This window comes from Rattus norvegicus, chromosome 3 (genome assembly GCF_021556685.1).
Source record: "Rattus norvegicus strain SHRSP/BbbUtx chromosome 3, alternate assembly SHRSP_T2T, whole genome shotgun sequence".
Taxonomy (NCBI): domain Eukaryota; kingdom Metazoa; phylum Chordata; class Mammalia; order Rodentia; family Muridae; genus Rattus; species Rattus norvegicus.
In genome coordinates this window covers 114,128,906-114,156,824 of record NC_141536.1, presented here as the reverse complement: position 1 = coordinate 114,156,824, position 27,919 = coordinate 114,128,906, and the positions used below count along the sequence as shown (strand labels likewise).

General features: G+C 43.5%; 1 protein-coding gene and 1 long non-coding RNA gene across 4 annotated transcripts; one reads left to right on the top strand and one right to left on the bottom strand.

Annotated features, from left to right (window-relative positions):
- Window positions 1-4,537: 4,537 nt before the first annotated feature.
- Window positions 4,538-20,937, bottom strand: LOC147995674 (uncharacterized). Its single transcript, XR_015684590.1, has 3 exons — window positions 20,649-20,937; window positions 8,233-8,382; window positions 4,538-4,756 (listed from the first exon to the last, which is right to left on the bottom strand). It is a non-coding gene; the product is annotated as an uncharacterized LOC147995674 (long non-coding RNA).
- On the top strand, window positions 20,183-25,044 carry Itpripl1 (ITPRIP like 1). Of its 3 annotated transcripts, XR_015683299.1 has the most exons (3): window positions 20,183-20,436; window positions 21,483-24,469; window positions 24,946-25,044. XR_015683299.1 is itself a non-coding variant. In NM_001025043.1 (2 exon segments), a coding segment is annotated over 1 exon segment (1,644 nt). In that variant the 5' UTR covers window positions 20,248-20,436; window positions 21,483-21,496; the 3' UTR covers window positions 23,141-23,171.
- The last annotated feature ends 2,875 nt before the right edge of the window (window positions 25,045-27,919 follow it).

Genomic DNA, 27,919 nt, shown 5'->3' with positions numbered 1-27,919 from the left:
TTTTATGTAAAGGTAGTACTTAGTCTTTTAATAATTCTCTACACAACACTGAAAGCAAAACAGCGAGTTCTACTTTTCTTTTATGTTTAATAAGCACGAGTGAACCTTAAGCCTGTGTCTTAATCCATCGAGCCATTTTGCTGACTTTTTTATTATTTGGTTTATCATTTACATTTTATTCTTTGTATCTGGGTGTTTTGGCTTACATGTATCTTTGTGTCTCATGTACACGCAGACCTCCAAGATGCCCAGAAGAGGGTGATAGATTCCCTTAGACTGGAGCTACAGATAGGTTATGAGTTGCCATGTGCGTGGTGGGATTGGAACCCAGGTCTTCTCAAAGAGCAGCCAGTGTTCATACCCATTAAGCCATCTCTTTAGCTCTTGTCTGGTTTTTGAGAGAAGATCTTCTGTAGTCCAGGAGGCTTCAAACTTGCTATCCAGAGACTTCTCTTGCCCTCTCGATCCTCCTGCCTCCAACTCATAGACACTATGGCTGCAGCCCTGGGTTGCTGTGACCAGCTTGTATCTTATCATATTTAATAGCAGCATGGTAACCCTAGGTTGGACCCATTTACTTTTCTCTTCTTTATTAGTAGAAAGAAGTTTTATCATTTAGAGATCTAAGAATTTGCATTTCAAATATAGTTAACCTTCCCAAATGGAGTTCCACTTAGAAGATATAAAAGAAGTCCTTGTCAATTTAAAAACTGAATGTTATACTGAAAATAAGAGATTTTATAAAAGTATTGACATTTTGAATACTTTTTAAAATTATAATGAGTTTTTTCTATTTTACTTATTTAATGTATGTGAGTACACTGCCACTCTCTTCAGACACACCAGAAAAGGGCATCAGATCCCATTACAGATGGTTGTGAGCCACCATGTACTTGCTGGGAATTGAACTCAGGACCTCCGGAAGAACAGGTGGTGCTCTTAACCACTGAGCCATCCCTTTATTCCCTTTGAATAGTACTTTTAAAATAATGGGCTGGGGATTTAGCTCAGTGGTAGAGCGCTTACCTAGGAAACGCAAGGCCCTGGGTTCGGTCCCCAGCTCCGAAAAAAAGAACCAAAAAAAAATTATTTGTATTTTCTGTTGTATGGGTGTTTTTCCTGCCATGTATGACACCACCACCCTAGTGTCTGGTGTCCATGGAGGTCACAAAAGGGCACCAGAGTCCCTGTGACTTAAGTTATAGTTGTCAACTGCCATGTGGGTGCTGGGAATTGAGCCTAGGTATTCTGCAGGAGCAGCAAATGCTCTTAACAGTAGAGCCATCTCTCCAGTCCATTGTTGTTGTTGCTGTTGTTGTCGTTGTTGTTGTAAAGTTGGTTTAAGGAAAGGATATCTAAATAAGCAAGTAACTATAACAAAAGCATGGTGAGAGACAATATTTTCATATGTAGCTTCACTAAAATACAGATTAGTATTTAAATGTAATGGGCATGTAGATGTATGATGTGTGCAAGGCAGAGGATGACATGTGTATTGGGGCACAAATGCCACAGTGTATGTGTAGCGATCAGCGGACAATTCTATGAAGTCAGTTCTCCCAGTTCACTTGTATGTGGCCTCTGGTAATTGAACTAAGGTTTGTGCAGCAAGCACCTTTAGCCGCTGAGTCAGCCCACCAGCCCTGTATTATTTCTTATCATTTAGGGAACACACCAAGGAAAACTCCAGGTAACTTAGACAATTGTTTGAAATATATAATTCTAAAAGGGTTTGAGAGGTATGGGAGGAGAGAAGTATAAATATTGTGAGGGTGGTTTGAGTTCTGTTTGTATGGTACTCAATAACCACTGTGTTTTAAGATGAGAATCACTCAGCTCTCCTGGGGTCCATTTGTGTGTGTGTCCTCAGAGGTGGGCACAAACTTGAACTGGGAAATATGAATCTAAGATGTAGCTCTTGAAGTTTTGCAGAACAAGTGGTTAGAAGTACTCAAAGGTCAACTTCCCATCCATGCTGAAGGGACTCTTGGATGTGGTGTCATTTGTAAGTGGATGAGTTCATCAGTGTTCACTCTTGCCCATTAGTCACCTGTCTCTTAGGAAGCCACAGGGGGTGGATTCTAAAACAAAGTTTGAGTTCTTTTACATATAAGTTTTTTGTCTTTCAAAGTTACATTTTCAGCCGGGTGGTGGTGGCATATGCCTTTCATTCCAGCACTTGAGAGGCAGGGGCAAGTGTATCTCCATGAGTTCGGGGCTAGCATGGTATACAGAACAAGTTCCAGGACAACCAAGGGTACACAGAGAAACCCTGTCTCAAAACCAAACCAAACCAAACCAAACCAAACCAAACAAAACAAAACAAAACAGTTACACTATTGCATGGAATTGGTAATGCAAGCCTTTAATCCCAGTTCTAGGGAGGCAGAGGCAGGTGGATTGCTGTGAGTGCCAGGCCAGCCTGGTCTACAGAATGAGCTCCAGAACAGCCAGGGCTACACAGAGAAAACCTGTCTCCAAAAACAAAGTTCCATTTTAATTTTAATTAATTTGTGTGTGTGTGTGTGTGTGTGTGTGTGTGTGTGTGTGTGTGTGTGTGTGTACCCACAGGCCACAGTACCTGTGTAGAGGTCAGAAGAATGTATGTTTCCTCCTTTTGCTTTGTGGGCTGTAGGGATTGAACTCAGGTCATCCATCAGGCAGGGCAGTAAACACCTTACCATCTTCCATCTTGCTGGCCCCAGTTATGAATTTTTAAAACCTCCTTATATAAGAATATAAGGTCTCCTTTTAGCAGAATCTGCTGCAGAATGCAAAAAAATCTTCTGTATTTTTTTATACACTCGGTTATTATTTTACAAGGAGATGTTTCCCAAATAGTTGAGTTCTTACATTTAGAACACACGAAAATGAGATCTCAGAGTTTGTACTGCCTGTCTTCAGAAGTGCCACTGAGCAAAGACAAGGACTGAGTCTTTAAAAGTGGGCTTTATGGGACTGGAGAGACTGCTCGGGGACGATCAGCATTTACTGCTCTTCCAAAGGACTCTGGGTTTGATTCCCAGTACCTCGTTGGTGGCTCACAACCATTTGAAACTTCACTCCCATGGGATCTGATGCCTTTTCTGGCCCCTGGGAGCAGCAGGCATTTGTGAGGGTGCACAGACAAACATGCAGGTAAACTGCCCATACAAGTAGAATAACATTTAAATAAAAAATAGGGCTTTATTCAGAGTGCCAGATATCTGGGGAGGCAATGGAATAACATCCCCCAAAATGGCCTTATCTCTCATCTGCAGCCAGCAAACTTTACAGAGGCAGTCAGTCGTTCCAAAGTTTATTCTTACCCCTCTGGCCAGGCAATCAGCCTTGGCACTGAGATTCATCATGTTGCGTTTCTTTCCTTGTGGTCTCCCACTCCCTCCCCTGTTCCTGTATTATCCATGCAGCATGGACATGGAGCACACGCTCTGAAGGTCATGGTGACTTGCATTCCTCCTGGTATGCCATCTGGGATCCTGGTTAACTCAAAACAAACATGGTGTGTAGTGTGTACATAGTGAGTTACTTAAATTTGTAAATGCAAGGTTCTTCTTACAGTATGAAATGTAAAAGTACTTTTATAATGTAGACTCTGATAGCACCCTGGACATCACCAATATCACCCTTCATTCTCCACAGTGAGTAGTAACTTGTGTGTCTAAGGTCTCTATCATGTGTGGATGGCATCCTGTCAGCACGTGTTGATACAATGATATTTGTAATATCAAGAGAATTTTCTGGCATAAAGGTGTAAACTAAGGAAAACCATAAGCAATGCCAAGCAGTTGTGATGATTTAAAATTTTAAAAGGGGCTGGAGAGATGGCTCAATGGTTAAGAGCATTTGTTGCTCTTGCAGACTGAGTTTAATTCCCAGCACCCACATAGTGGCTCAAAACCCTCTGTAATTCTAATTCTGTCAAATCCATGGGCTTCTTGAACACTGCACAAACATGGTACATGGGCATGCATGCAGTCAAAACACCCATACACATGAAATAAAAAAAATCTAAAAAAAAGAAAGAAAGAAGAATCTACAGTCGGGTGGTGGTGCATGCCCTTAATTCCAGCACTTGGGAGGCAGGGGCAGGTGGATCTCCATGAGTTCAAGGTCAACCTGCTCTACAGAGTGAGTTCCAGGACAGCCAGGACTGATAGATACACAGAGAAACCACAAAACAAGAAGGAAAAAAATCTAAGATAGGTATTTGTATTTTACCAGAGAATGTTTGAGGCTAAGAAGCAGGCTTGTAATAGACCCATGATGAAAAGGCCAGCAGAGTTCTCAGCACCCGAGGGAGCTAACTTCACAGACAGCATCTCGAGCAATAAAGTAGGTAGAGCTAGCAGGATTGTTTCTAAATTGAACTGGAAGGGACTGGAGCATATCAGGCACTAAAGTGGATACTCCATATCTGTATCCAGAAAGTACAGCTTTAAAAGGTTTTCTCTCCCATGTGTCACCAGAAAGTTGTTTGACCTTAAAAGGATGTGGGACAGCTACCATAGAGGCAAGAGAGTAGCTCAAGAAGTTAATGGATTGTTTTTTTTTAAAGATTTATTCATTTATTATATATAAGTACACTGCAGCTGTCTTCAGATACACCAGAAGAGGGCATCAGATCCCATTACAGATGGTTGTGAGCCACCATGTGGTTGCTGGGAATTGAACTCAGGACCTCTGGAAGAGCAGTCAGTGCTCTTAACCGCTGAGCCATCTCTCCAGCCCATGGATTGTTTTTTATGATGACATTCTGCCATGGGAAAGGAAAAAAGCATTTACACTTAAGCATGGTTCATTGCTGTTTTAACATCCTTGTTTGAAACGTCTCTATAAGAAAGGACCGCTACATGGTGGAAGGGAGAGAATAGACTCCCATATTTTGTCCCCTGATCTCTATGCAAGTTCTGTGGCACATGCATGTCCACATACATATACACAATACAAATACAAGTACAACAAAATTGTTTAAAATGAATGTTATGCCTGTAGACAACAATCAGGGCAAATGTTCCCAGTTGTACTGAATGGAATTCTTCACTCTCAGCCGTCAGAGCCTTCAAGACTTCAGGATAATAGGTTCCTTCCTTTTCCCTCCCACGGTCTGTTAATAGTCTTTCTATCCTCATGGGATTTGTATAGTAGGGGAATGTCTTCTCCCTCTGGGCTATATCATAAAATAGACCATAACAATCTTCCTCCATGGTCTATAATTTTGTTGTGCTTGGAGGTAAAGAAAGAAGGGAAGTCACACCAAAGATGCACCAACTGGGGGTGAGACTAATTAGAGGCGTCACATTTTTTTTCTGATCCAATTGATAAGATATACTTGCCCATACTTAGACATACAAAGCCCTGTACACATCCATCCCTTATGAGCATTCATGGCAACCTGTAAAGGTGTAGTGTGAAATCTTAACGTTAGCCTCCATGTTCTCTCGGCAACTTCCTCTTGAGGCTTCACAATTTATTTTTACTCCTGATACAACCTCTAAGGCCTTTTTTGGTTAATTTCTTATTTTTAATATCTTTAATTTTATAGCTTCCAAAAAGTTTGTTATTTAATTAATATTTAATGTTGTTGGGGAGTGCCTAGTGCCAGCAAGGGTCAGAGGAGGACTTTGGATCCCCTGGAAGTGGAGAGAAAGACAATTGTGAGCCGCCCTGTGGGTGCTGGGGACCCAATCCAGGTGAAGAGATGTGCCCCTAACCACTGAACCACTTCTCCAACCTCAATTTTTATTCGTAAATTAGAAATTTCATCATTTCTACTCTTAAACATTTTAAAATTCAAATTAGGTTCCTAAAATCTTTAGATCTATTCTGGGTACTTCTAGCTTATAACATGCAAAAAATTTAACCAGCTTATTGCACCAGGCCTGCCAGTATGAAGTCGAACAGACCTCTGAGGGGTGAGTGAGGATGATTACAGAAAAGATGGAAAGAAGACGCAGAGACAAAGTTAGAATTGGGAGGGCTGCAGGTCAATACCATGTCAGCCTTGAGTTTACTTTTCTTTTTCTTTCTTTTTTTTTTTTTTTGGTTCTTTTTTTCGGAGCTGGGGACCGGACCCAGGGCCTTGCGCTTCCTAGGTAAGTGCTCTACCACTGAGCTAAATCCCCAGCCCCGAGTTTACTTTTCTTAACCCTTTTATACTTTATAGTGGCAAAGTCACAAGCTAGCAGAGAAAATGGCTGATGTACACAGAGGATATCTGTTCCTGTCTGGAGACCTCCCTGTTCCTTCTTCCAGAATTAATAAATGTTCAGCCCCTTGCCTTGCGCCTCAAGCATGAATATATATATATATATATATATATACACACACACACACACACACACACATATATATATATATATATATATATATATATATATATATATTCCTCTGTGTATTCCATACATCAGCAGGCCAGGAAATCTGTCAGCAGACCCTGACCTGCCTTACTCTGCCTGGCAGGCAGGCTTTCACAGAAGCAGGCAAAATGGCTCCCAACAAGGTATGGGTTTGGAGAGATAGATTGGTGATCAAAATCACTTGCTACTCTTGCAGAGGCCCCAGGTTTGCTTCCTAGCACACATTATATGGAGGCTCACAACTGTTTCTAAACTCCAGCTCAAGGGGACCCAATGTCCTCGTCTAGACTCCACAGGCACCTGCACACATATGGTGCACATGCATGCACTTGGGCATCCACACATACACATAAAATAGAATAAATAAACCATTAAAGAAACAATCTGTAAATGTAACCTTCATTCTCCTAGAAGTAACTGTTGTCTCGGAGGCTTACTGCCTCCATATGCTATCTTAGGCCTGGCCCTAGAATCCAAGCCTCTGAGACTTGCTGCTCTGAGACTTTCTAATCCTTTCTGAGCTCAGGCTCTCTCCGGCCCAGCTGTGCTGGCTCAATCTCCTCTCCTAACTGCTGATTCAATTTGGCTTCTCTTTTGGCCTCTGGCTTTTTGCTCTGCTTGGCCTCAAACCAACTCTAGCAATCTGTTCCGATCTTCTGGCTCCTCATCCTCTGGTTCATTCTGTCTTCACCTGTGTCTCTGCACTGCTCTCTCTTAAGTAGCTTTTCCCCCTCTCTCCTCTTGTGAGAGTAGGGCATATTCTATTCTGTCAAATCTTTCTGATTCGTCACTTTGTCTGCCACTCAATTAGACATCACTTTCAAGAATGGGTGCTCCCTTTAACTTTATCTTTATGGTTGGGATTCGAGGTGTGTGCTAAGGCTAAGCCACACCACAGCTAAAAACAGCTTTTTTTCCCAGTAAATAACACAATCTCAGGGTTCACAGTGTGATTAAATATGCTGCAATGCAAATCAGATACATCAAATGCTCTCCACTGGGAAAACTGTAAAGCCAAGTTACTTCTAGTTACATTTCCCCAAATACTTGAGTTTATTAACCATAATCATCAAGCAGCTGGAATATACCAAAAAGGAGGTTTTCCTCCAAACAGTTCCTCCTCCATTTTCCCCATGAAAAAAAAGTCCCTATCCTAATAATGGAATCAGATTTCTGGGCTGCTCATGGGGACAGTTCCTCAACTCTCATCTGGAGGTCACATCCTCCTATTGTGTCCCTGCCTTGTCTTACATTTGCACCTGGGAAGACTGAGTGATCAACCTTTATTAGTGTCTTCTGAATGGCTGAGTTCACAATGTGTCTTCCAACCAAGACATAGTACATGTTTTGGAGTTTCCTATAAGGTTATTACACTTTCGGGGTTGGGGATTTAGCTCAGTGGTAGAGCGCTTGCCTAGGAAGCGCAAGGCCCTGGGTTCGGTCCCCAGCTCCGAAAAAAAGATCCCCCCCCCCCAAAAAAAAAGGTTATTACACTTTCTGTAACAGCTCTGTCCTATAAGGTCTTTCATGTCTTTATGATCATTTGCTCATAGAATTCCTAAACTAAAAGTGGTAAGGTTGTAACAATCAAGAGGGATCATGAAAAACTCAAATTAGATACTGGAGGAGTGGCAGGGAAAAAGAAGCTGAATGTTGATAAATAATTTACTTATTTAGAAAAAAAAAGCAAACAGACCGAAACCAAATCACCTGAAAACAAGACAGGTTCCAAATAGCAGAATGCTCTGGTTTTAAATAATCCATATAAAATAGGAGATTGTCTGAAAACAAACCAGGCTTTTCAAACAACCAGCTCAGAATAAATCAGTAGACTTCTAGCTAAACTAAGTCCCAAGCCTCAGAAAGAACTCACCAACACCTGAGAGTAGGGCCCCAGGAATGAATGGCCACAGAGCATCCCATGCTGGTTCCTAGTGCTATCTGGATAACTTCTCTGGTAAAAGTGCATCTCCCGTGGGGCCTGATGTTCACCTGGGTGTCCAAACTGTCACAGTGCTCTTACCTCAAGAGGAAAAAGAGATATTTTTGTTTTTGTTTCTTTAGTTTTTTTTTCCCCGAGGCAGGGTTTCTCTGTGTAGCCTTGTATGTCTTGTAATGCTCTCTGTAGTCCATGTTGGTTTCAAACTCAGAGATCCACCTGCCTTTACCTGTTGAGTGCTGGGGTTAAAGGTGTGTACCATGGGGCCAGGTTGAGATGTTTAATTTTTTAAAAAATTATTTGATTCTATTTTATATGTGTATGTACATGCAGTGAGAGGCCAAACCTACTCCATCTTGGGACTGGCCTCCATCCTAAAGAGAAAAAAAGCCTGAGAACTTGGCCTGCAGCTGAACCCAAGCTGCACCCAGGTACCAGGAAGGACCCCATAGCTTGTCTTAGCTAGAGTCACTCCCTAGCTACTCCCTAGCAACAGTGAATCAAAGATGAGTCTGATTCTTTCAGATGTACTTTCGGACCGTTTATGATTGTATACCATCTTGCTTCAGAACACCCACCTGTCGGCTTACAATAGACATTCAGTTAGATGCTTGCCATGCTGGGTTCCCTCTCCCCCCACCACTTACTTCCATTTCCTTTAAAACCTTGCCCCAACAAGAGTTTGGGCTGCTTCACTAAACCACCCCGTGGACCATTGATGAGTAAGCCCAGACTTGAATTCGTAATGAAGAAACCCTAATGCGATTACATCCAACACTGTGCCTTGGTGGTCTCTCGGGGCTCACCAATGCTTTATGGCGCAACAGTGGCTCCTGGGGAAGACACCCAGGCACCCAGGGGGAAGACAGCAAAAGAGTAACAGAATCCCTGGAAGCTGTTACATATGATTGTGAGCAGCCATATGAGTGCTGGGACCCCAACCTGGGTCCTTTGTAAGAGCGACCAGTGCTCTTAACTGCTGAGCCATCTCTCCAATCCCTGAGCAAAAGTGTTTTGTTTTTTTTTTAAATTGGGTGAAAAATGAATATGACCTGGGAATATACACTCAAGTTGTCCCCAAAGCCATGTCTACTCTCTAACTGGCTATGTGAGATTTTTACTAGCTACAGAATGAAGAAATTCATGCGTCCCACCAAGGTATTACCTTGATGGGAACCACAGGCAGATGAACTGGGAGAACTGCTACATGTCTCATATGCTGCGTGATGAGTCTTCGCTTCTTCCATTGGTAGAAACTCATGGTCTGCTAAGAATACATTTTAAAGGTTTTGATGATCAAAAGGATGTTAGGTCAGATACAGGGGTGGGAAATGAGCATCATTCAAGGGGACTAAAAATAGCCTGAAGTGATTAGGCTCTGGCTCTCTGACATTTAATTCTCCACAATCAGTACGTTCGTTCAATCCAGTCACTTATCCTTTTAGCATCTTCAGCGCAGGTGTGGTTTATGTTGTGGGGGACTTCTACTCATTCCTATCATCTAAATTGATTGCAGACTTTGATGCTAATGAGATTTTATTTATTTCTTCTTCGAGGAGTGTCTCCACAAGCATAATACTGCCAAAGCTGATATCAATCCTCAAGCTCCTGATTTTCATTGCAAATTATTTATATAATTACATTTATTTTTTATTTTTTTCCAGGCAAGGTTTCTCTGTGTAGCTCTGACTGTTCTGGAACTCACTCTGTAGACCAGGCTGGCCTTCAACTCAGAGATCCACCTGCCTCTGCCTCCTGAACGCTGGGATTCAAGGTGTGCGCCCCCACTCCCCAGCTCTATAGTGGGGTTTTAATATGTTTTTAGTTTGTAGACATTAGTTGAAGGTCAGATGGAATCCTCACGACTGCCAAGCGACATTTAGAATTCAGGGTGGTTCTTCTTACTGTCCTGATGTCTGAAGCATCCTGCTGGGGCTCAAAATGCATCTGCTGCAAACTGGCCTTGCTCATTTACTTTCCACTATGTGCCCAGTGGGTTCAGCAGCTTCATATTATACACCGGAGTTAGTGTTGAAAATGGCCTCACTGTGGTATAGTTTCAACTACACGCAGCATTTTGTTTTGTGTTTTATTTTTATTTAAAAAGTACTGAGTCTGGCAAGACATGGTGTTGCATGCCTGAAATTATAGACAGGATGATTTTATGTATTGTATAGATGCATCATCGGTCACTTAAAAAAATCTATGGCCTATAGGAGAGGGTAGAATTTCTGGGAGCATGGGGATGGGAGGAAGAACCAGGCTGAACTTCTGCGAATCGCTCTTCCTAACTTAGGGCAATTAGAACCCAAGCTTACAGCCTGAAAAGGCCTTGGGGGAAAGATAGGAAGGCTGACAAGAGACTTGGTCTATTTAAAAAGGAGTGAAAGCAGACCAAAGCCCGAGGGCACAAGAACTGTGACGTCACCCAAGTGTAGCACAGTTAAAAGCGTGCCAGAGATAGTTCAGTTTAAAGCCACAGCCTGAAGCAGCACCCTGGGTTCAAAAGGTCTGGCCAAGACCAGCATAAGGCAGAACCAGGAGCTCTGAGCTCTTTGAACTGCTGGGTCTGGTCTAGCAACAGTACAAGGTACAAAATAAAAAGTCCCAGCTATCTGCATTGATAAGGAATTAAATTTAAGATTGGAAAATTAAAGTCCTTAGGGAGAAGTTTTGAGATTAAAAAACAAAAATGTTTTCAGTCTTTGGGATGGAGAGAAGCATATTGACCCATAGCTTCTGGATTCCAGAAGATCCTGCTTCAATTATCAATATACAAATGGCCACTTTTTCAATGATTATGGTTTTGTATGTCTTCTTTGGGAGAGATCAGAATCATATAAACTTGGAGAAAGAAGAGACTAAGAAATTAGATACTAGATTAGAGATCATAAAACAGAGGATAAAAGAATCTTTAAATCAAAATAGAAAATCCTCAGAGAAATCCAATCTGAACCTTATAATAGCATCAAAAAACATAGTTCCAGGTGGGAAAGTTCCACAGGGGCTTGAGAAATTAGGATGGCAGCCTCTAGAGATACAATACATTGAGTTAAGAATCCAATTCTGCTTGCTGGTGTTATCTTAAAGCAATGGCACACAGAGGAGTGTGTGTTTTATTTTATAGAGCTTACAGAATTGAGATATTTACACATGTTGATACATCATATAGTTGATACGTGTTTGGAGTTCCAATGCCCTTCTGCCTGGAATTCTGAGGGGGATGATTCTGAGATTTATTAGAGACAATGGCTATCTTGAAGATGCCTTTACAGATGAAAACTGATGCTCAGACATAAAATCCCATTAAAATACAACAGTTGTGCAGACGTTATGTCACGAAGCCTATTCCAGTCCTACGTGTCAAGCAATTACAGAAAGACCTAACAGGACTTTGAAGGAATTGCTCATAGAACAGGAGGGTGATGTGGTATCCCCCAAGAATGGCATAAATATGCTTTGTTGACTTTAAATTTTTCTAAAGTCAATGAGAGAGATTGCACAACTGCTAAGATACACTGAATTTTAGAAAGGACTGATGAATTAGATCAGCCTATAGAAGTCCCAATTCCAAAATGGAAGAAAGGAAGTATGTTACGTTGGGGAGGAGATTCTGCATTTCTTTCAACAGAAAAGAAAAGGCCATGGGTTCCTTCCAAATTGATAAAAATCAGACATGACAGAGGGAGACCTCCTGAAGATCTTGACTGCAGAAAGAAAGAAGAAAATGTAAAAAAAAAAAAAACAACCAAATGAACTAATAATGTATAATGCTAAACCCTCTATTGAAACAACTCTGGAACTGACTGGGACATATATATGTCTCCAGCCAGAACTAACTCAGAAAGAAAGATGCCTTCCGCCTGCTCAGGTGGAGATGACAGTCCTCTTCGGCTAAACTGTGCACCTTGCACAGTCCATACATTGTTGGTACAAAAGTGTGATAAGAAATAATGTTCTCAGGCCCTGGGTTCAGTCCCCAGCTCCGAAAAAAAAAGAACCAAAAAAAAAATAATGTTCTCAGAAAATGACAACCAGGGAAGCAGCCATGTCTCAGCCTGCTTCAGCCTGCTTCCTCAGGAAACCTGCTTCCAGAACAGCTTCAGAAATCTGCTGACCCCAGTCCAGCCTTATAGGCTGATCCAGTCAGGACTTCATTTAAGCCTGAATTTTCTCTGCATACAGAGACTAGACAACAAATGATGCCAGCTTGCCCAATTTCCTTTGGGCCCCCCAAAAAGAATTCTTCATCCCAATTCAGCAGGAAGCAATTATAAGACGACCATCATCCCAGTCCCTGCAGTTGGGGTGGGTGCTTTGGTCATTTTATGAATTATAGATATGTTGTCATTTTAGGGCATGGTTACAAATAATTATGGTCTTGGACAGGGAGGAAATGAAATAAGGAGCTTAGATTCAGGGATTTCTGTCTTCCTTTTCTCTATTCTCTCTTAGATAAAGGAAAGGGGATTGGGAAAAATGGGGGGAATATAGAATTATCATGTAGAAATAATAGAATAAAAGGGTAGCTTATTGAATTTACTCTTCAACTTAGAGTGATTGCTATTCTCAAATAAGGTTATTTTTGTTTACATTGATATGGGTTATAGTATATTGATATAGATTTAAGATTTTCATTGATATAAATCTTTGTATAGTGATACAAAATTTTTTTTTCTTTTCTTTTTTTTTCAGAGCTGGGGACCGAACCCAGAGCCTTGCGCTTGCTAGGCAAGCGCTCTACCACTGAGCTAAGTCCCCAACCCGTGATACAAAATTTTAAGGCTAGTTTTGTTACAACATACTATATATTATGTTTCAAGTCTTAGATAGGCATTGTGCCTATACAACTTTTTAAAAAAATACAAGGTGGGGCTGGGGATTTAGCTCAGTGGTAGAGCGCTTACCTAGGAAGCGCAAGGCCCTGGGTTCGGTCCCCAGCTCCAAAAAAAAGAACCAAAAAATAAAAAAATAAAAAAATACAAGGTTTAGTTCCTTTAGTTCTAGTCCTTTTAATAGCTGCTATTACAAACTGTTTAAGATAATTAATGAAAGTTAATATCAATCAAACTCATAGATATTAGTCCAAATTATCACAAAAATACATATCCTCAGTTGAACAGATAATAATTAAAACCAAACAAAGTTTGCTTGCTCAAATTTGCTATAAATGGCCTTCAGAACCTCAGAGACTCACAGAATATGGCATTTAAACATGTTTTTTATTAATTTAAGATCTCTTTTGATTATGTGACAGATCTGCTCCTGACAGCACTTCAAAGAAGGCGACGAGCATCAGTAGCTCCATATGGAGTTGCTTCGATCATGGCAAGCTAGCCAGTGGCAACGAAAATGCCCATGCTTCAACTGTAGACAAATCTGTCCAGAAAGGACAAATGGACACAGGGAAGTCGACCGCCAAGTTCTATCAAGACAGGGTAAGCAAGTTCTTCATAATTCCTGTGTCACAAAAAGCCTGTCAGATCTACTGGGCCGGAAACAGAAGATGGATGCTCCAACATTATAGAGATAATTCTGGGAAGCTGTCTAAGCAGCCAACTGTCTGTCGTTTCTATAATTTTTAGAAGTGCGTCCCTGTATTTCCTCGGCCTTTTTTTTTTTTTTTTCAGAGCTGAGGACCGAACCCAGGGCCTTGAGCTTGCTAGGCAAGCGCTCTACCACTGAGCTAAATCCCCAACCCTGTCCCTGTATTTCCTGCATACTCAGTTAATATTTATTCTTTATCAGGTCTCTGATGGGATTGAAGACTAGATAATCATAGTCTTACTATAAGCTCAAGTTGTTTAGGATTTAGGAAGATGTTCTAGGTCTAAGAAGATGTATTTAGGTTGATACTACAAGTTAGGATAGAGATTGATTTACATACAGAACTTTTAGGATAGGTAATAGAATCCTTTCTTCAGACTTGCCAAATACAAACAGACTGGACTTTTGCGTGCAACTCTTTATAGTTTCGTAATTGCTATAATTGTATTTAATTCATATTTGAAAGAAAAAGAAAAAGAGCCTTCTATTGAACTAAAAGGAGGGATTATAGAGAGAATATCTTATATATTGTATGGATGCATCACCTGTCAATTAAAAAATCTATAGTCTATAGGAAAGGGAAGAATAGAAGGTGGGGCACATCTGGGAAACAGAAAAAATTCTGGGATAGTGCCAGGCATGGAAGAGTCACCTGGGAAGACATGAGGTGGACACACAGATGGACACCTGAGCACAGGTAGCCAGGCACATGGCAGAATGAAGGTCAAAATAAATGGGTTATTTTAGTTATTATTCTAGTCGGAGAAGAGCCTAACTATATGGTCAAGGTATTTGTAAATATATTTTGAGTCTTACTCTTATTTCTGGGAGCATGGGAATAGGAGGAAAAACCAATGCAAACTTCTACATGAAATCCCAGCCTTTGAGAAGTAGAGGCAGGAGGATCACCTCAAGTTCAAAGCTTGCTGTATACCAAGAACTCAGAGACAGTCAAAGATACACAGTTTCAAACAAAAAAGAAAAAGTATCAAATCTACAACAAAAGTGTTTTCCAAAAGTGTTTGCTTATTGAAAATGTTTAGATAGACCATCAACCAGTGCATAAACACAATTGGAAAAAAGACAGTTAAAACAAGAGACATTGAGCTCATTATCAGAGCCAATAACAAAGGTAACATTCCCTATTAATCAAAGATTAGGTGGGGTAACACAGCTACATTTACCTTAACCCCAGAACTGCTCCATTTGTATCTACAGCAAACATAACATCATACAAAGCAGCTATCAGTTTCTAAATATCTCTCTGAAAATGTCCAGAACCAGCCCTCCAAATGCCCACTGCCATTTCCTTTTGTCCAGTATTGGATTGATTTCCAGACCAGTCCAGGATTGAGTTGGAATAACCAGTCACATTAAAAGAAAGAGGAGGGCCATTATAATAGCTTCTCCATTTGATTGATTTTTCGAAAGCAGGTTTCACAGTCTCTGTGTTCTCTGTCCCACAAGGTCTAAAAGCTTGAGGCAAAGCAGCCTGTCCAGTCTGAGATATAGGCTTTCCCATCTTAATGCTTTGCACTGGAGTCTTAGAGATAGTCTTCCTGAAAGTCTGAGAGTCCACAGAAACACATCCAGGATTGGTACTATTTCTAGTAAAACAAATAGGCAGCCCCTGACTCACAGTAGTGTAATTCACTAATTTGGAATACTTTTCACTTTGACCAAGGAAGTCCTAACAGCTGAGTATTATTAGAGGTCACAAGTACTCCTGGCCTTGACCACGCAGACGGATGTAGCAAAGGTGTGTCAGGAACATATGCCCAGTACAGCTTCCCCATTGTCATCGTCAGGGCACTCAGCAAGATCACAGTCAGCATAGTTCGTTCTCCCAGCATCAGCATGTCTCACCAATTGCTCTGGGAGCCACTGCACCTCTGCAGCATCCTGCGAACAAAACCACAGACACACCCTCTTCCCCATATTAATACCAGATCAGGACCGCGCTGTATGCTTCCACTTCACCTGGGCAAAAGCACGCCGAGGTGTAGGGTGCCATAGACACTGAGCAGCAGAGAATCCCTTGAAATCTAAGGTCAAATTTTTCAAAATAAAATTCTGTGGTGAAAGAGTATACAACTCCTCTTTTTTTATTTTATGTAATTGATTTTTTGAGAGCTCCATGGGCTCTTTCCATAATTCCCTGTCCTTGGGGAAATGGAAAATTATATATTTTATGTAGATTATACCTTATATTTTATAGATTTAATTAATATTTAATTCACGTTTTAATGTATAATTAATATTTAATATATAATTTTCATTTAAAGTGTTTATTTAATGCATATGATTTATATTTACTGTACATAATATATTAACATAAAATATTCAGTGAATATAATTTAAATTTAACTTGTATAGTTTATATTTAATGTATACTTTATATTTAATGTGGATAATTTACATATACACATGCATTGTGAACATGTATGTGTTTATTATACACATGTTTCAATGTATATAATTTCTAACTTGTGTGATATGTTAGTTTATATAAATTATATTTAGAGTCGCCTGTGGATTGGATCAGAACAAACAGGTGCACTTATCTGGAGCCCATTTGATCTCTAATTCTGCTAAACTGTATGTAACATCTAATTTCCCATTAATTATAAAGTCTGCATTGGTCTCATGGATGAAAAGCAACAGCTGAAGAGTACCAATCATATTTTGATTGAGAACTGAGGAAAATGAAATAAATTGCCTTTAAAGCAATCATTCTTGATATTTTCTCAATGTTGAGTCTCTAAGCAACTGTTCTCGCCAAAGGGCAAAAGGTTTTAAAAAGAATCAAGGCTATTATGTTGGGAGCTACTTCTTGTCTTTTTTCTTTTTTCTTTTTCTTGTGCACCATCATGCCTGCACAGTTCATATCTTTCATTTAGTATGGTGGTGTGCATGTGTATTTGTGTGTGTGTGTAGGGGCCACTGCAAGGGTATAGAGGTCAGAGGGCAGTCTAGAGTGTTAACAAATGTCACCCTCCGGGGCTGGAGAGATGGCTCAGAGGTTAAGAGCACTGTCTGCTCTTCCAGAGGTCCTGAGTTCAATTCCCAGCAACCACATGGTGGCTCACAACCATCTATATTCAGGTCTGGTGCCCTCTTCTGGCCTGCAGGCATACATGCAGGCAGAAAGCTGTATGATGTATACAAAATAAATAAATAAATAAATAAATAAATAAATAAATAAATAAATATATATTCTTAAAAAAAAACAAAACAAATGTCACCCTCCACCTTCCTTTGAGACAGGGTCTCTGTTATTTCTAGGCTGTGCTCACCAGGCTAGCTTGCCCCTGAGCACCCAGATATTCCTCTGTCTCTATTTTCCATCTCCCTGAATGAGCAATAGATCATACAGCCCCTCCTAGATGTCTGTCTTTTCAGGAAAGTCCTGGGATTTAAACTTAGGTCATCGTGTTTGCACAACATGAACTTTTACCAACTGTACCATCTTCCCAGACTCCCTTCCTCTTCCCCACCACTTCGTGGGGGGGGGGGGGAGCAGTCTTTGCAAACTCACCACCAGCAAAGTAAGGGTCCACATGAGGCGAAAAGGAAATCCGGTCCAACACAACTCAGTGGCTGCTGTTAGTTCAAAACTTCTAGAGTCTGACACAGGGAGTTTATTTCAGAGATATTTACGTACAACACAATTTGGAAAACAAGTTTTCAGTGTAACACAATCCCATGTGCATAAGGAGGCATAATTACATTGAAACTCTTCTCAGAAAGCGTCACTTCTTCCGTGAAGATGGGTCCTGGAGATAGGCTGCATGGTTATCTTAGGGGCCTCGGGGAGGATCTGCTGTGGTCTCAGTCATACAGATAGCACAGAGGTCATCGAGACTATTAGTCACCTCTATTCCCAGCCTTCTGGGCAGAGAACAATTGTACATCCATGGAAGGGACAGCCCTGAATGGCAGTTAACACTCCTGGTTTCCCTAATGCTAGTCTGTGAGTGCAGGAACCTCGCGCTCTCAACACCTGTGCAACTTTTGCAGGGACTTGCGTAGCCCAGGCTGGCTTGGAACTTATCCCCTGCCTCTGATCCCCCCAAATTCAGGTTATAGTCCTGTGCTATAATATCTGGTTTACAATAGAAGTTTTTAAAGGCCACAGCTGAGTTTACTTCACAGACAGTCTTCCATACTTCCTTGCTTAACAAGGGTAAACACCCAATGTTAGAGTTCACTTGTTAAAGTGAGTCGTGCCACAGCTCTCTTTCACTTGTCAACTGTAAAATAATCACCAATTAGCATGAACTACAGAGGGTTTCCTATTTATCCTACTACTAAGTTAACAAAATACCAGCTGGAGCAAGCTAGGAGAATGGCTGCTAATGCACCTGCTGCTCTAGCAGAGGACTGAGTTCAGGTCCCAGCACCAGTTTCAGGGGATCTGGTGCCTCTTCTGATCTTTGTGGGCACTGGGCACCATATGTAGTGCACATATATACATACATACAGGCACACACTCTTACATGTAAAAAGTAAAAACAGAAGTATAACTTGGAGCTGGGCATGGTGGCACACACCTATAATCCCGGCACTTGTGAGCAGAGGCTGTGGATCTCTGTGTTCTAGGCCAGCCAGGGCTACTGTGTAGTGAGACCCTGTCTCCAAAATGAAACAAGTTGGGGGAAAAGGCAAGGGGGAGGGGAAACAAAAGATGTTCACTGATGATGTGCTTTTTGTTAATTCAAATGTGATCTTTAAGTGAGATAATAGCTTGGTGGAATTTCCTCTTTTTCTTTTTTTTTTTTTTAAGATTGATTCACTTTTAAAAAAAAGTTGTTTACGGGGGTTGGGGATTTAGCTCAGTGGTAGAGCACTTGCCTAGGAAGCGCAAGGCCCTGGGTTCGATCCCCAGCTCCGAAAAAAAAAGAACCAAAAAAAAAAAAAAGTTGTTTACGTGTGTTTTGCCCACATGAGTGTATGGTCATTCTGAACCTAGAGTCCATAGAAACAGAGCAGGGTGTCAGGTTGTCGGATTCTCTGGAACTGGAACTACAGATAGTTGTGAACCAAATTACAGGTAGGCGCTGGAAACAAAATGAGTGCCCTCCAGAAGGGTAAGTGCCCTTAACATCTGAGCCATCTGTACAGCCCTGGTTGGCATGTGTGTGTGTATGTATGTATGTATGTATGTATTTATTTAATGTGTGTTGGTGTGTTTGCCTGCATATATGTATGTTCACCACATGCATGAGTCACAGACAGTTGTGAACCACCGTGTAGGTGGCTGGGAATCAAACCTGGGTCCTCTCAGAAGAGTAGTCAGTGCTCTCAAGCGTTAGGCCATCTCTCCAGCCCTTTGTTGGTGTTTCTTAACATGTACTAAGCCTTGTCAAGCCTTCATACTTTATGAAGTTCTCTTTGCTATGGATGTAGGATCAGCAGGGCTGCCTGAAGGCTTGGGAGTTTTTGTTTGGTTTGGTTTTGGTTTTGGTTTTCGATGACCAGGTTTCTCTGTGTAGCTCTGGGGCTGCCCTGGTACTATCTCTTTAGCCCATGTTGGTCTTGAACTCAGAGAGGTGCCTGCCTCTGCCTCCTGAGTGATGGGATTAAAGGTGTGCCACCACTGCCTGACTAGGTTTAGGATTCTTACTTCCATGTGACTAGCGAGTGACAAACAAGGCTCCGAGGCAGGTCTTTGAGTGACAGATGTCCTTTTCTAAGAGTCACTTTGATTAGGGAAAGATACCTGATGTTGGGAAGTGATGTCTATAGTGATGTACGCATATATCTGTGTATGTGCATGTGTGGGTGGTATTGCATGTGTACCTGTGTGCAACATCATCCTCTTTATGGATTACTTTGAGACAAGGTCTCTTAATAAAAACCTTATAGTAGCCACTTAAGCTCAGTGGATCTGCCTAGGGGTTAGAGGTGTGTGCCTGAGGCCCCAAACTCATATCAACATGCTTGGGCAGCAGACACTATACCCAAATGAGTCATCTTCCTAAAAGCGAGGCTTTTTAGGGGTGACTAAAAAATCTCATTTCCGTATTCACATTACATAGAGCCAGAGGGAAGTGAGAATGGCTTTTCCCAGTCAGTTCTTAGTTTCTCGTCTTTCTCATCTTCCCACCCAATTCTCAGTAAGCATACACTGTCCTGGTAGGAGGAACTTGGTGGGGGGTGTCGAAGCAGAGCAGCTGTGAGCTGGTGACCACAGATGCTCTACTGTCCCCTCAAACCCAAGGGAGGACGACTAGAAACAAAAGGTGTGAACCCTTAGGGAGGGCCCCAGCTCTGGAAGAGTCTCTGCCAGGGGCCCGCCTCTTGGCTTTAAGCAAGGGGTGGGGCTTGCCGGGGCGGAACCCCTGAGGCGGGAACCGCTGTGGATTGCTGGAGTCCGGCAGTGAGCAGCACCGCGTGGTAATCGCAGCAGTCCGCTGCTCACAGACTTTGGACCATCGGAGACATGGTCTGTACCCAGAAAGAGCGCGTCGAGACGCCTCCTGTAGTTTGTGCGAAGTATGAACTGGAAGCATCGTGTATGCCCGGAAGAAGGCAAGCGCGGCCCTGTCGCGCTGTCTCTTTAAGAACGCTCTCCTGCTAACTGAGACCGTGAGTAAAGTGGTCCCTAGTCCCAGGAGAAACCCTTAAGTTTGGGTATTTAATTGGGTCAGGAGAGATGGGCGAGAAAACGTGGAGTTTGGGGAAGTTACTAGGTAGAGGGGGCCTTCACTTTGAAGCAGTGCCTGTGGCCCCAGGTATTTTGAACAGGGCTCATAGAGAGGGCAGTTGGGCTCAATACCAAAGCGAGGAGAGCCCCTCACCTGAACTCGATGGCCATGGTGCACTGCCCTTCATGACTCAAGAAGCCCCATAGCTGGTGAATTACTGGGGCGAAGGCCGGAAGCTTCAGGTCTCAGTGGTTAGTTAGGCTGTGGGGCCAGGGAATCTCTGCTACTGTCTGTCAGTTGGGTCTTGGCCTCAGAATTCTGCAGGCACTTTCCTGGACTGAGAAGTGCAGCTAGACTGACAGCCATGTGCTAGCCTGCCTCAGAACCTCATCATTGGGAGTACCAAGGAGCTGGCAGTGCAGTTGCCTGTCCGGTGCCTGCAGGGCAGAGTGGTGAGGTTAAGTGGTCTAATGACACAAGGTAGGGTTGTGAAGTCACAGAGGAAGTGGGATGCTGCAGCTAAGGGCTGAGGCTGACTACCCAAGGATGGAGGAGACGTTGCCCAAACAAGATTCTGTGTTTTCTGCCTGTGGAAGGGAGCCTCTGGGACTGGCAGGGCATATCTGGGGCCTGAGGTGGACTGATGAGTCGGGTGAGGCCGCCCCACTGTAAGGGTCCCCCTCCCCATCTTATATTGGAATAAAAACAGTGTCATGTCCACCCTCTGGCAACCTAGACACCACCCACAGTATGTGGAAGGAAGGCGGTTGGCTCAGGGTTCATTCTATGGTGGTCCCCTCTTCCTGTCCCCAAGCCTCGTCCAAGGCAGACCACTCTGGCTAACTCCGATCCTAGCTCTATGCACTTTCTGTTCCTCTTGAGTAGATGGCATTCAGGATTTGAGGTACCAGGGCTCTGGGGACTATGCGCTGGAGAACAGATGTGCCCCGAAAATCACCACTGATCCCCACCCTCCTACTCCTCCAGATGCAGAGGCCTCCATGGCTGTGATAAGCCTCCTATTCTTGGCAGTGATGTATGTTGTTCACCACCCCCTGATGGTCAGTGACCGGATGGACCTGGACACGCTAGCCAGGAGTCGGCAGCTGGAGAAACGAATGAGCGAGGAGATGCGGCAGTTAGAGATAGAGTTTGAAGAGAGAAGTCGAGCCGCTGAGGAGAAACAGAAAGCTGAGAACTTCTGGAGAGGGGACACATCCAATGACCAGCTAGTGCTGGGGAAGAAGGACATGAGATGGCCATTCCAGGCCAGTGGCCAAGATGGGGGCCCTCTGGGCTGGATGCTGGGAAACCTGTGGAATGCAGGCCTCTTTTGCCTTTTTCTCATCTTTGAGCTTCTTCGACAGAACATGCAGCACGAGCCAGCCTTTGAGTCCAGCAGCGAGGAGGAAGAGGAAGAAATCCGTGTTGTGCCCGTCTCCTCTTACACCTGGCTCTCTGGCTTTCCCTCCCAGGAAGCCCTGGAGTCCTTTTACAAACATTATATCCAAAACGCCATTCGTGACCTGCCCTGCACCTGTGAGTTTGTGGAGAGCTTTGTGGATGACCTCATTGAGGCCTGTCGGGTGCTCAGCCGCCGGGAGGCTCACCCACAGTTGGAGGACTGCCTGGGCATTGGAGCTGCTTTTGAGAAGTGGGGGACCCTCCACGAGACACAGAAATTTGATGTTCTCGTGCCCATTGTCCCCCCTCAGGGCACTATGTTTATCTTGGAGATGAGAGATCCGACTCTGGGCCGCCGGTGTGGGTGTGTGAAGGTGGACTCTGAATGCGTGTGCAAAAATGAGAAGCTCTTGGGGGACGTGCTGTGTCTGGTGCACCACAGGGACCATTCGGCCATGTTGAGCAAGTGTACTAGCTCCATCAAGGCGGCTCTCTGCACCAGCTCGCATCTAGACGTGTATAAGACTGTGCAGTGGTTCCGAAACATGGTGAGCAATGCCTGGGCGCTTGTGGCCCACAAATACGACTTTAAGCTCACTCTCCCACCATCCACCACCACCTGCAAGCTCAGGTTGGATTACCGCTCAGGGCGCTCTCTGTCAATCAGTTTGGTTCTAGGGGTGCAACGGGAAGATACCTTGGTCTACCTAGTGAGTCAGGCCCCTGAGCGAGAACAGTTCACCAGTGTGGATTGGCCTGAGTCCTTTGCAGCTTGTGAACACTTGTTTCTGAAGCTGGTGGGGCGCTTTGCCCCTGATAACACCTGCCACCTCAAGTGCCTGCAGATCATTTTGAGTCTTCAGGACCACCAGACCTTACCCCCGGGAGCATCCCGCCCCATTCTCACCTCCTACCACTTCAAAACAGCCCTCATGCACTTGTTGTTACGACTGCCTCTGACAGACTGGCAGCACAGGATGCTTTCCCAGCGGCTCCAGGACCTTCTCTGGTTCTTAGGCCGAAGCCTCCAGCAAAGGTCTCTCCACCATTTCCTCATTGGTAACACCCACCTTCCCCTGACCATACCAATTCCTAAGGCATTTCGGAATGCTGAGCCTGTTAATCTTTTCCAGCACCTGGTACTAAACCCAGTGGCACACTCGCAGGCCGTGGAAGAATTCCACAACCTTTTGGCCCAGGTGAAAACTCTGCCTTGCTCCCCACTGGCTGGAGGACTTTAATGGAAAGACCATTAAAAAGTATATAGATATATAGATATATATAGATATTTCTGATTCCTCAGGTTCCAAATGTGACCGACCTTCACCTTGCCAGTGGGACTATGGTAGAGTAAATCACTGTTAGAAGCATGTGAAGGAGGCTGCAGTCAATGGAGTCTGATCTGGAAGGGCCAGGGGTGGCTGAGGGTTTATCTCCTGACGTAATTTTAGTCATGACCTAAAGAAAGTAAAAGTATGTGGAAACAAATGTTATGGGAGGGGCTTGCTGCTTTGGCATTGAGATCCTGTTAAGCTGCGTTTCGGTATCAACACTGGAAGCCAGAGCTCCAGAGATCCCTCTGTTCTAGCTCAGTTCTTTTTGAGACTGGCTCTATGTTCCCTGTGAAACAGCTTGTTGCACTGTTTGCCTAATTCCCACCCAAACTGGTGATTTCCACCTTTCTCCCTTGAAGGGACAGCCACAATTTATGCTTCAAGATGTAAGTTTTCATGACTAGTTTGAAAGTATGACCAAGATGTTTCTTTTCTTTTCTTTCCTTTTTTTTTTTTTTTTTTGAGATAGGATTTTTCTGTGTAGCTCTGTCTGTCCTAGAACTCACTCCATAGACCAGGCTAGCTTCAAACTTATGGAGAGCCGCTTGCCTCTGCCTCCCAAGTGCCGGGAGTATGTAGGCCTGACAAAGACGTATTTGTATTTCTTGTGTATGAGTGTTTTGTCTGCCTTCAAGTCTGTGCATCATCTATGTGTAATACCTGCAGAGGACAGAAGAGGGCAATGTTCCCCTGGATCTGGAGGTAAAGATGATTGTGAGCTGCTGTGTGGGTGCTAGGAATTTAACTCTGGTCCTCTGGAAGAGCAGCCAGTGCTCTTAACCCCCGAGCCAACTTTCCAGCCCTGTTCTTTTCTTTTTCTTAATTGGCATACAAATTTATAGCCGTTTTTGTGTGTTTGAGTACCCAAATATTTGTTAGTTTTGATTCATTGTAAGTTAGTGGTGACCCATCCCATATTGAGAGAACGTGTTTCCCATATTTAATGAAATAAGCAACATCTGATGGCCTTCCTTGTTCCTGGAAGCAGTATTAGAAAGTGCTTCCTGGTGATGATTTTCTGGGAGCTTTAGGATGGACAATTTGTTTCCTAGAAAGTGGCCTATTTATTAACTGGAAAGGCCGAGCTGCCCTGTGTGCGTCCTTCTGGTGATGACTTTCCATTCTCTCTTCAAAGATGACAAAGAGGTTACTTGAACTTCGTGGTTTTGAAATGAGGAGTCATCACAATCCGGGCCCATTGCCAGGGCTGGGCAGGAAGGCCTGTGAAACAAATCAGCTCTAAGAACCCTGATTGTAGTCAGTGATTGTCATGTTTCCCTCTTGTTCCAAAACCTTCTGCATCTTGAGGAGTATTAAAAAGTAGTTATGGGTGTGGTTGTTTTGAAATAGCAAGGCTGTTCTGTACCCAACACTGCCAGGAGGTCTGCTGGGAAGGAGACCCTGGCCCTTCGTTTACTTCCCTCTGCAGGGTGAGGGAGGAGGTGTCAAATGCTAGCCTTTGGGGTTTCTGTCAAGGAATCCACACCATAGCAAAAGTAAAAGGATTCTAGAGACTGATGTCATTATTTGGAATTCTTGCTACCTAGAGGCACTACTATACTTCCACATTACCTGCTCTTCAGGTAAGCGGATGAGGTGATTGCTCTGTGCTGGTGGGATTGCTGTTTTTAAGGTGTCTGTAGGGGTTGGGGACTTAGCTCAGTGGTAGAGCGCTTGCCTGGGAAGCGCAAGGCCCTGGGTTCGGTCCCCAGCTCCAAAAAAAAAAACCAAAAAAAAAAAAAGGTGTCTGTAGACTTTTTATAAAACTGTCTGCTTCTATATTAACTCCAATAAAAAAGAAAAAAAAGGAGGCTGTTGTCTGTGTGAACTAGAATCTGTTCACTAACCACACTGGTACATACCTTTCCCAATAAGTTCTTGTGGCTCTGACGGCTCTAGCTGGTGTATCCTGATGTTTCTCAATGCACCTTGAACCAGTCTGCCCTGCGGTTGCCAGTGGCATGGCCACTGGCCAGGAAAAAAAAAGTCATAAGTTAAGGAACGTCTAAGTTATTAATTTCCAAGGTGCCTAAACCCAGATTTCAACTAAATTAAAAGCTCTTAGTAACAGCAAATGCTGCGCTGTAGGAATCTGCTAGGGCAGGATGGAGGTGCCATGATTGCAGGGTTGTTTCTCCTCTGACAGACAAGAAAGGAAACTCGAAATTATGAGTTGGGGGGAAGGCTACAAAGGGAATAGTCAGCAAAGTTTGGGTGGGGCAGAAGGTGTGCGTGTGGGTTGGGGGTGAGTAATGGAGAGAACAGAACTGTAGTGCACTGGGGATATTCTTAACAAGTAAGTGGGGAACCTCTCCAGATAAGCTAAACTTGATTCTGATACGGAACCTGGCAAGCCCTCAGGAGGCAGCAGCAGTTCCAGCCATGGGAGTAGAGTTCTCTGAGTGGTGCAAGCACTGCTGTTCTCAGTAGGAACTGACTGTCCGTCTGTGATAGCCCGTCACATCACACAGGCTCCATATTGTGCACATGAGAGACTGAGGTGCAGCCTTCCTGTGGTCACATACCTTGTAAGTGGCTGCACCTGGAATAAGGTTCCCGCCTAGCAACCTTTCGCTGTGGGCTTTGGAATGAAACAAGATTAACCGGTCCAATAGCTCTGCAAAGCAAGTGTGTTGTATTGATTTAAGATCAGGGTGGTATGTTATTGTTTGAAAGTTCTAAAATTGCTAGTCCACAGCCCAGGATTTAGGAGATGGCCAATTTCTACTACATACAGAAATAAAGAGAAAAGAATGTAAAGCAATTTCCTTTTTTCGTTTTCTCTTTTTCTTTTCAGTTTTTCGATACAGGGTCTCTCTGTGCAGTTCTGGCTGTCCTGGAACTCACACTGTACACCAGGTTGGGCTTGAACCCAAAGATCCACCTGCCTCTGCCTCAGGAATGCTGGGATTATCTATATCTATATATCTATATTTAAAGGGATTTATTTATTTTTATTTTATGTGCATTGGCATTTTGATTCCTCACACGAGTGAGGAGCGCTTGAACTAAAGGCATGTACCACCACAGGGCCAGGAAATTGAAAAGTCACTTTAACAGCAATTCCTTTTGGTGTCAGTAACTTGATTTAAATCAGAAGCTGTTATGGCAAAAGCCGGGAAATCTATAGCCAAAGGTTGCTTGTTTGGCCAATTGGTAACTGTTGTTCCTCACCCAAACTAAGGTTGTTCTCTTGGATTTTAGGGAAGTAGAATCTGGTATACTGTCTTCTGGCAGCCTATAAGTGGGGGAGGGGCCGGGTACTTCACTTCTGTACCAACAGAGGAACTGAGTTTCACATGCCTCTGATGCTAGTGATAAATCACTTAATCTTTTGGCATCCTTCGAAGCCATAACTCCAAAACAAAGGAGGCATTCAGAGTAGGAAGTGAAAGGCCTGCCTGGGCACGATTGGCCTATAGACACTGGGCATGGAGCTGGCCCAGAGCCAAGCAGTCAGCTTAGGAGGCTCATTATTGTCCCAGCATAGCCTCCAGCTTCAGCCCGTGGGTCACTTAGCATCTTTCCTTTGTCAGAGGTTCCAACCCAGTTCTTCAGGGCCTCTTATTCAGAGCCACCCACAACTCCTCCAATGCTGGTTGCTCTGAGTTTGAGCATCAAAATCTCCAATAAGAAGCCTTCAGTAATTCCAGGAATGCTTTCCTGGGGAACTGGTAGGAGCCAAAGCCTGACTGGAGCTAACTGGAGGAAGATAAAGATGGAGAGATTTCTAAGTGTAAGAGGGCGTGCATACAGAAAACTGTGCTAGGAGCAGGCAGGACGAAGACAAGTCTGAAGAGAGGCCCAATGGGTGGAGGAAGGAGGTGACAAGCTCAAAACAAGGCTGAAGAGCCCCCCCACACCCCTCTGTGTGTGTGTGTGTGAGAGAGAGAGAGAGAGAGAGAGAGAGAGAGAGAGAGAGAGTGTTAAGAAGGGAGAGAGAGAGAGAGAGAGAGAGAGAGAGAGAGAATGAGAAAGACTCTAAGTTACTGTAGGTCCCTTTGGAAGTTCCCAGAACAATGGAATCTTTGAAGGGGTTTTAGACTTCTGGATGTGGTAAGCAGACAAGTGGGAGTGAGGTCAGATTTACACTTGGCAAATGCCACTCTGGGCTCACTGGGAAGGGGATCATAGTCTAGCAGGTAATGTGGATGAAAAAGGTGAGGGACCAACAGAGATTTTTTTTTTCTCCAGAGGCAAAAAGCTCAGTAAGGGATAAGTCCAGTCCTTGGTGGCTGACAGGAGCATTCAGGAAGGTGAGGAACACCAATCTTTTCTCCCATAATCTACTGCTGTGGGGTGTCCGCCAGAGAGGGCTGCTTGGAGGTGGGTCTTTGTTAGCTGACTGATGCCCTATACTGTGTGTTCAGGATCCAGTGTAGCCCTGAGCCTTTCTCATGGTGAACTTTTAAGAACAAAACCATGTTCTGGGTTGACACACTTCAGTTAACGAGAACTGTTAGCGAGAAGTGGAACTACAGAGGCTAAAAAGCAAGGTTAGAACATTTAGAGACTTTGATAGATTCTGTCTTTGTTTCCCTTTGGCAGGTGCTCCTACCTCCACGATGAGTTTAACAGTCCAAATTGTCATGGAGTCAGTGCTGCTAAGGTCTGGGGCCGGTACACCAGGCTGCCTCATTCCAAAGTAGTTTTGCAAATCCATGCAAAAACTAAATAGCTTTCAAG

Coding starts and splice junctions, on each gene's coding strand:
- Itpripl1 (XM_087653883.1), top strand. CDS start 21,006: ATGCTGCAGCTAAGGGCTGAGGCTGACTACCCAAGGATGGAGGAGACG. Junction 21,148..21,482: donor GAGGTGGACTGATGAGTCGG/GTGAGGCCGCCC, acceptor CTACTCCTCCAG/ATGCAGAGGCCTCCATGGCT.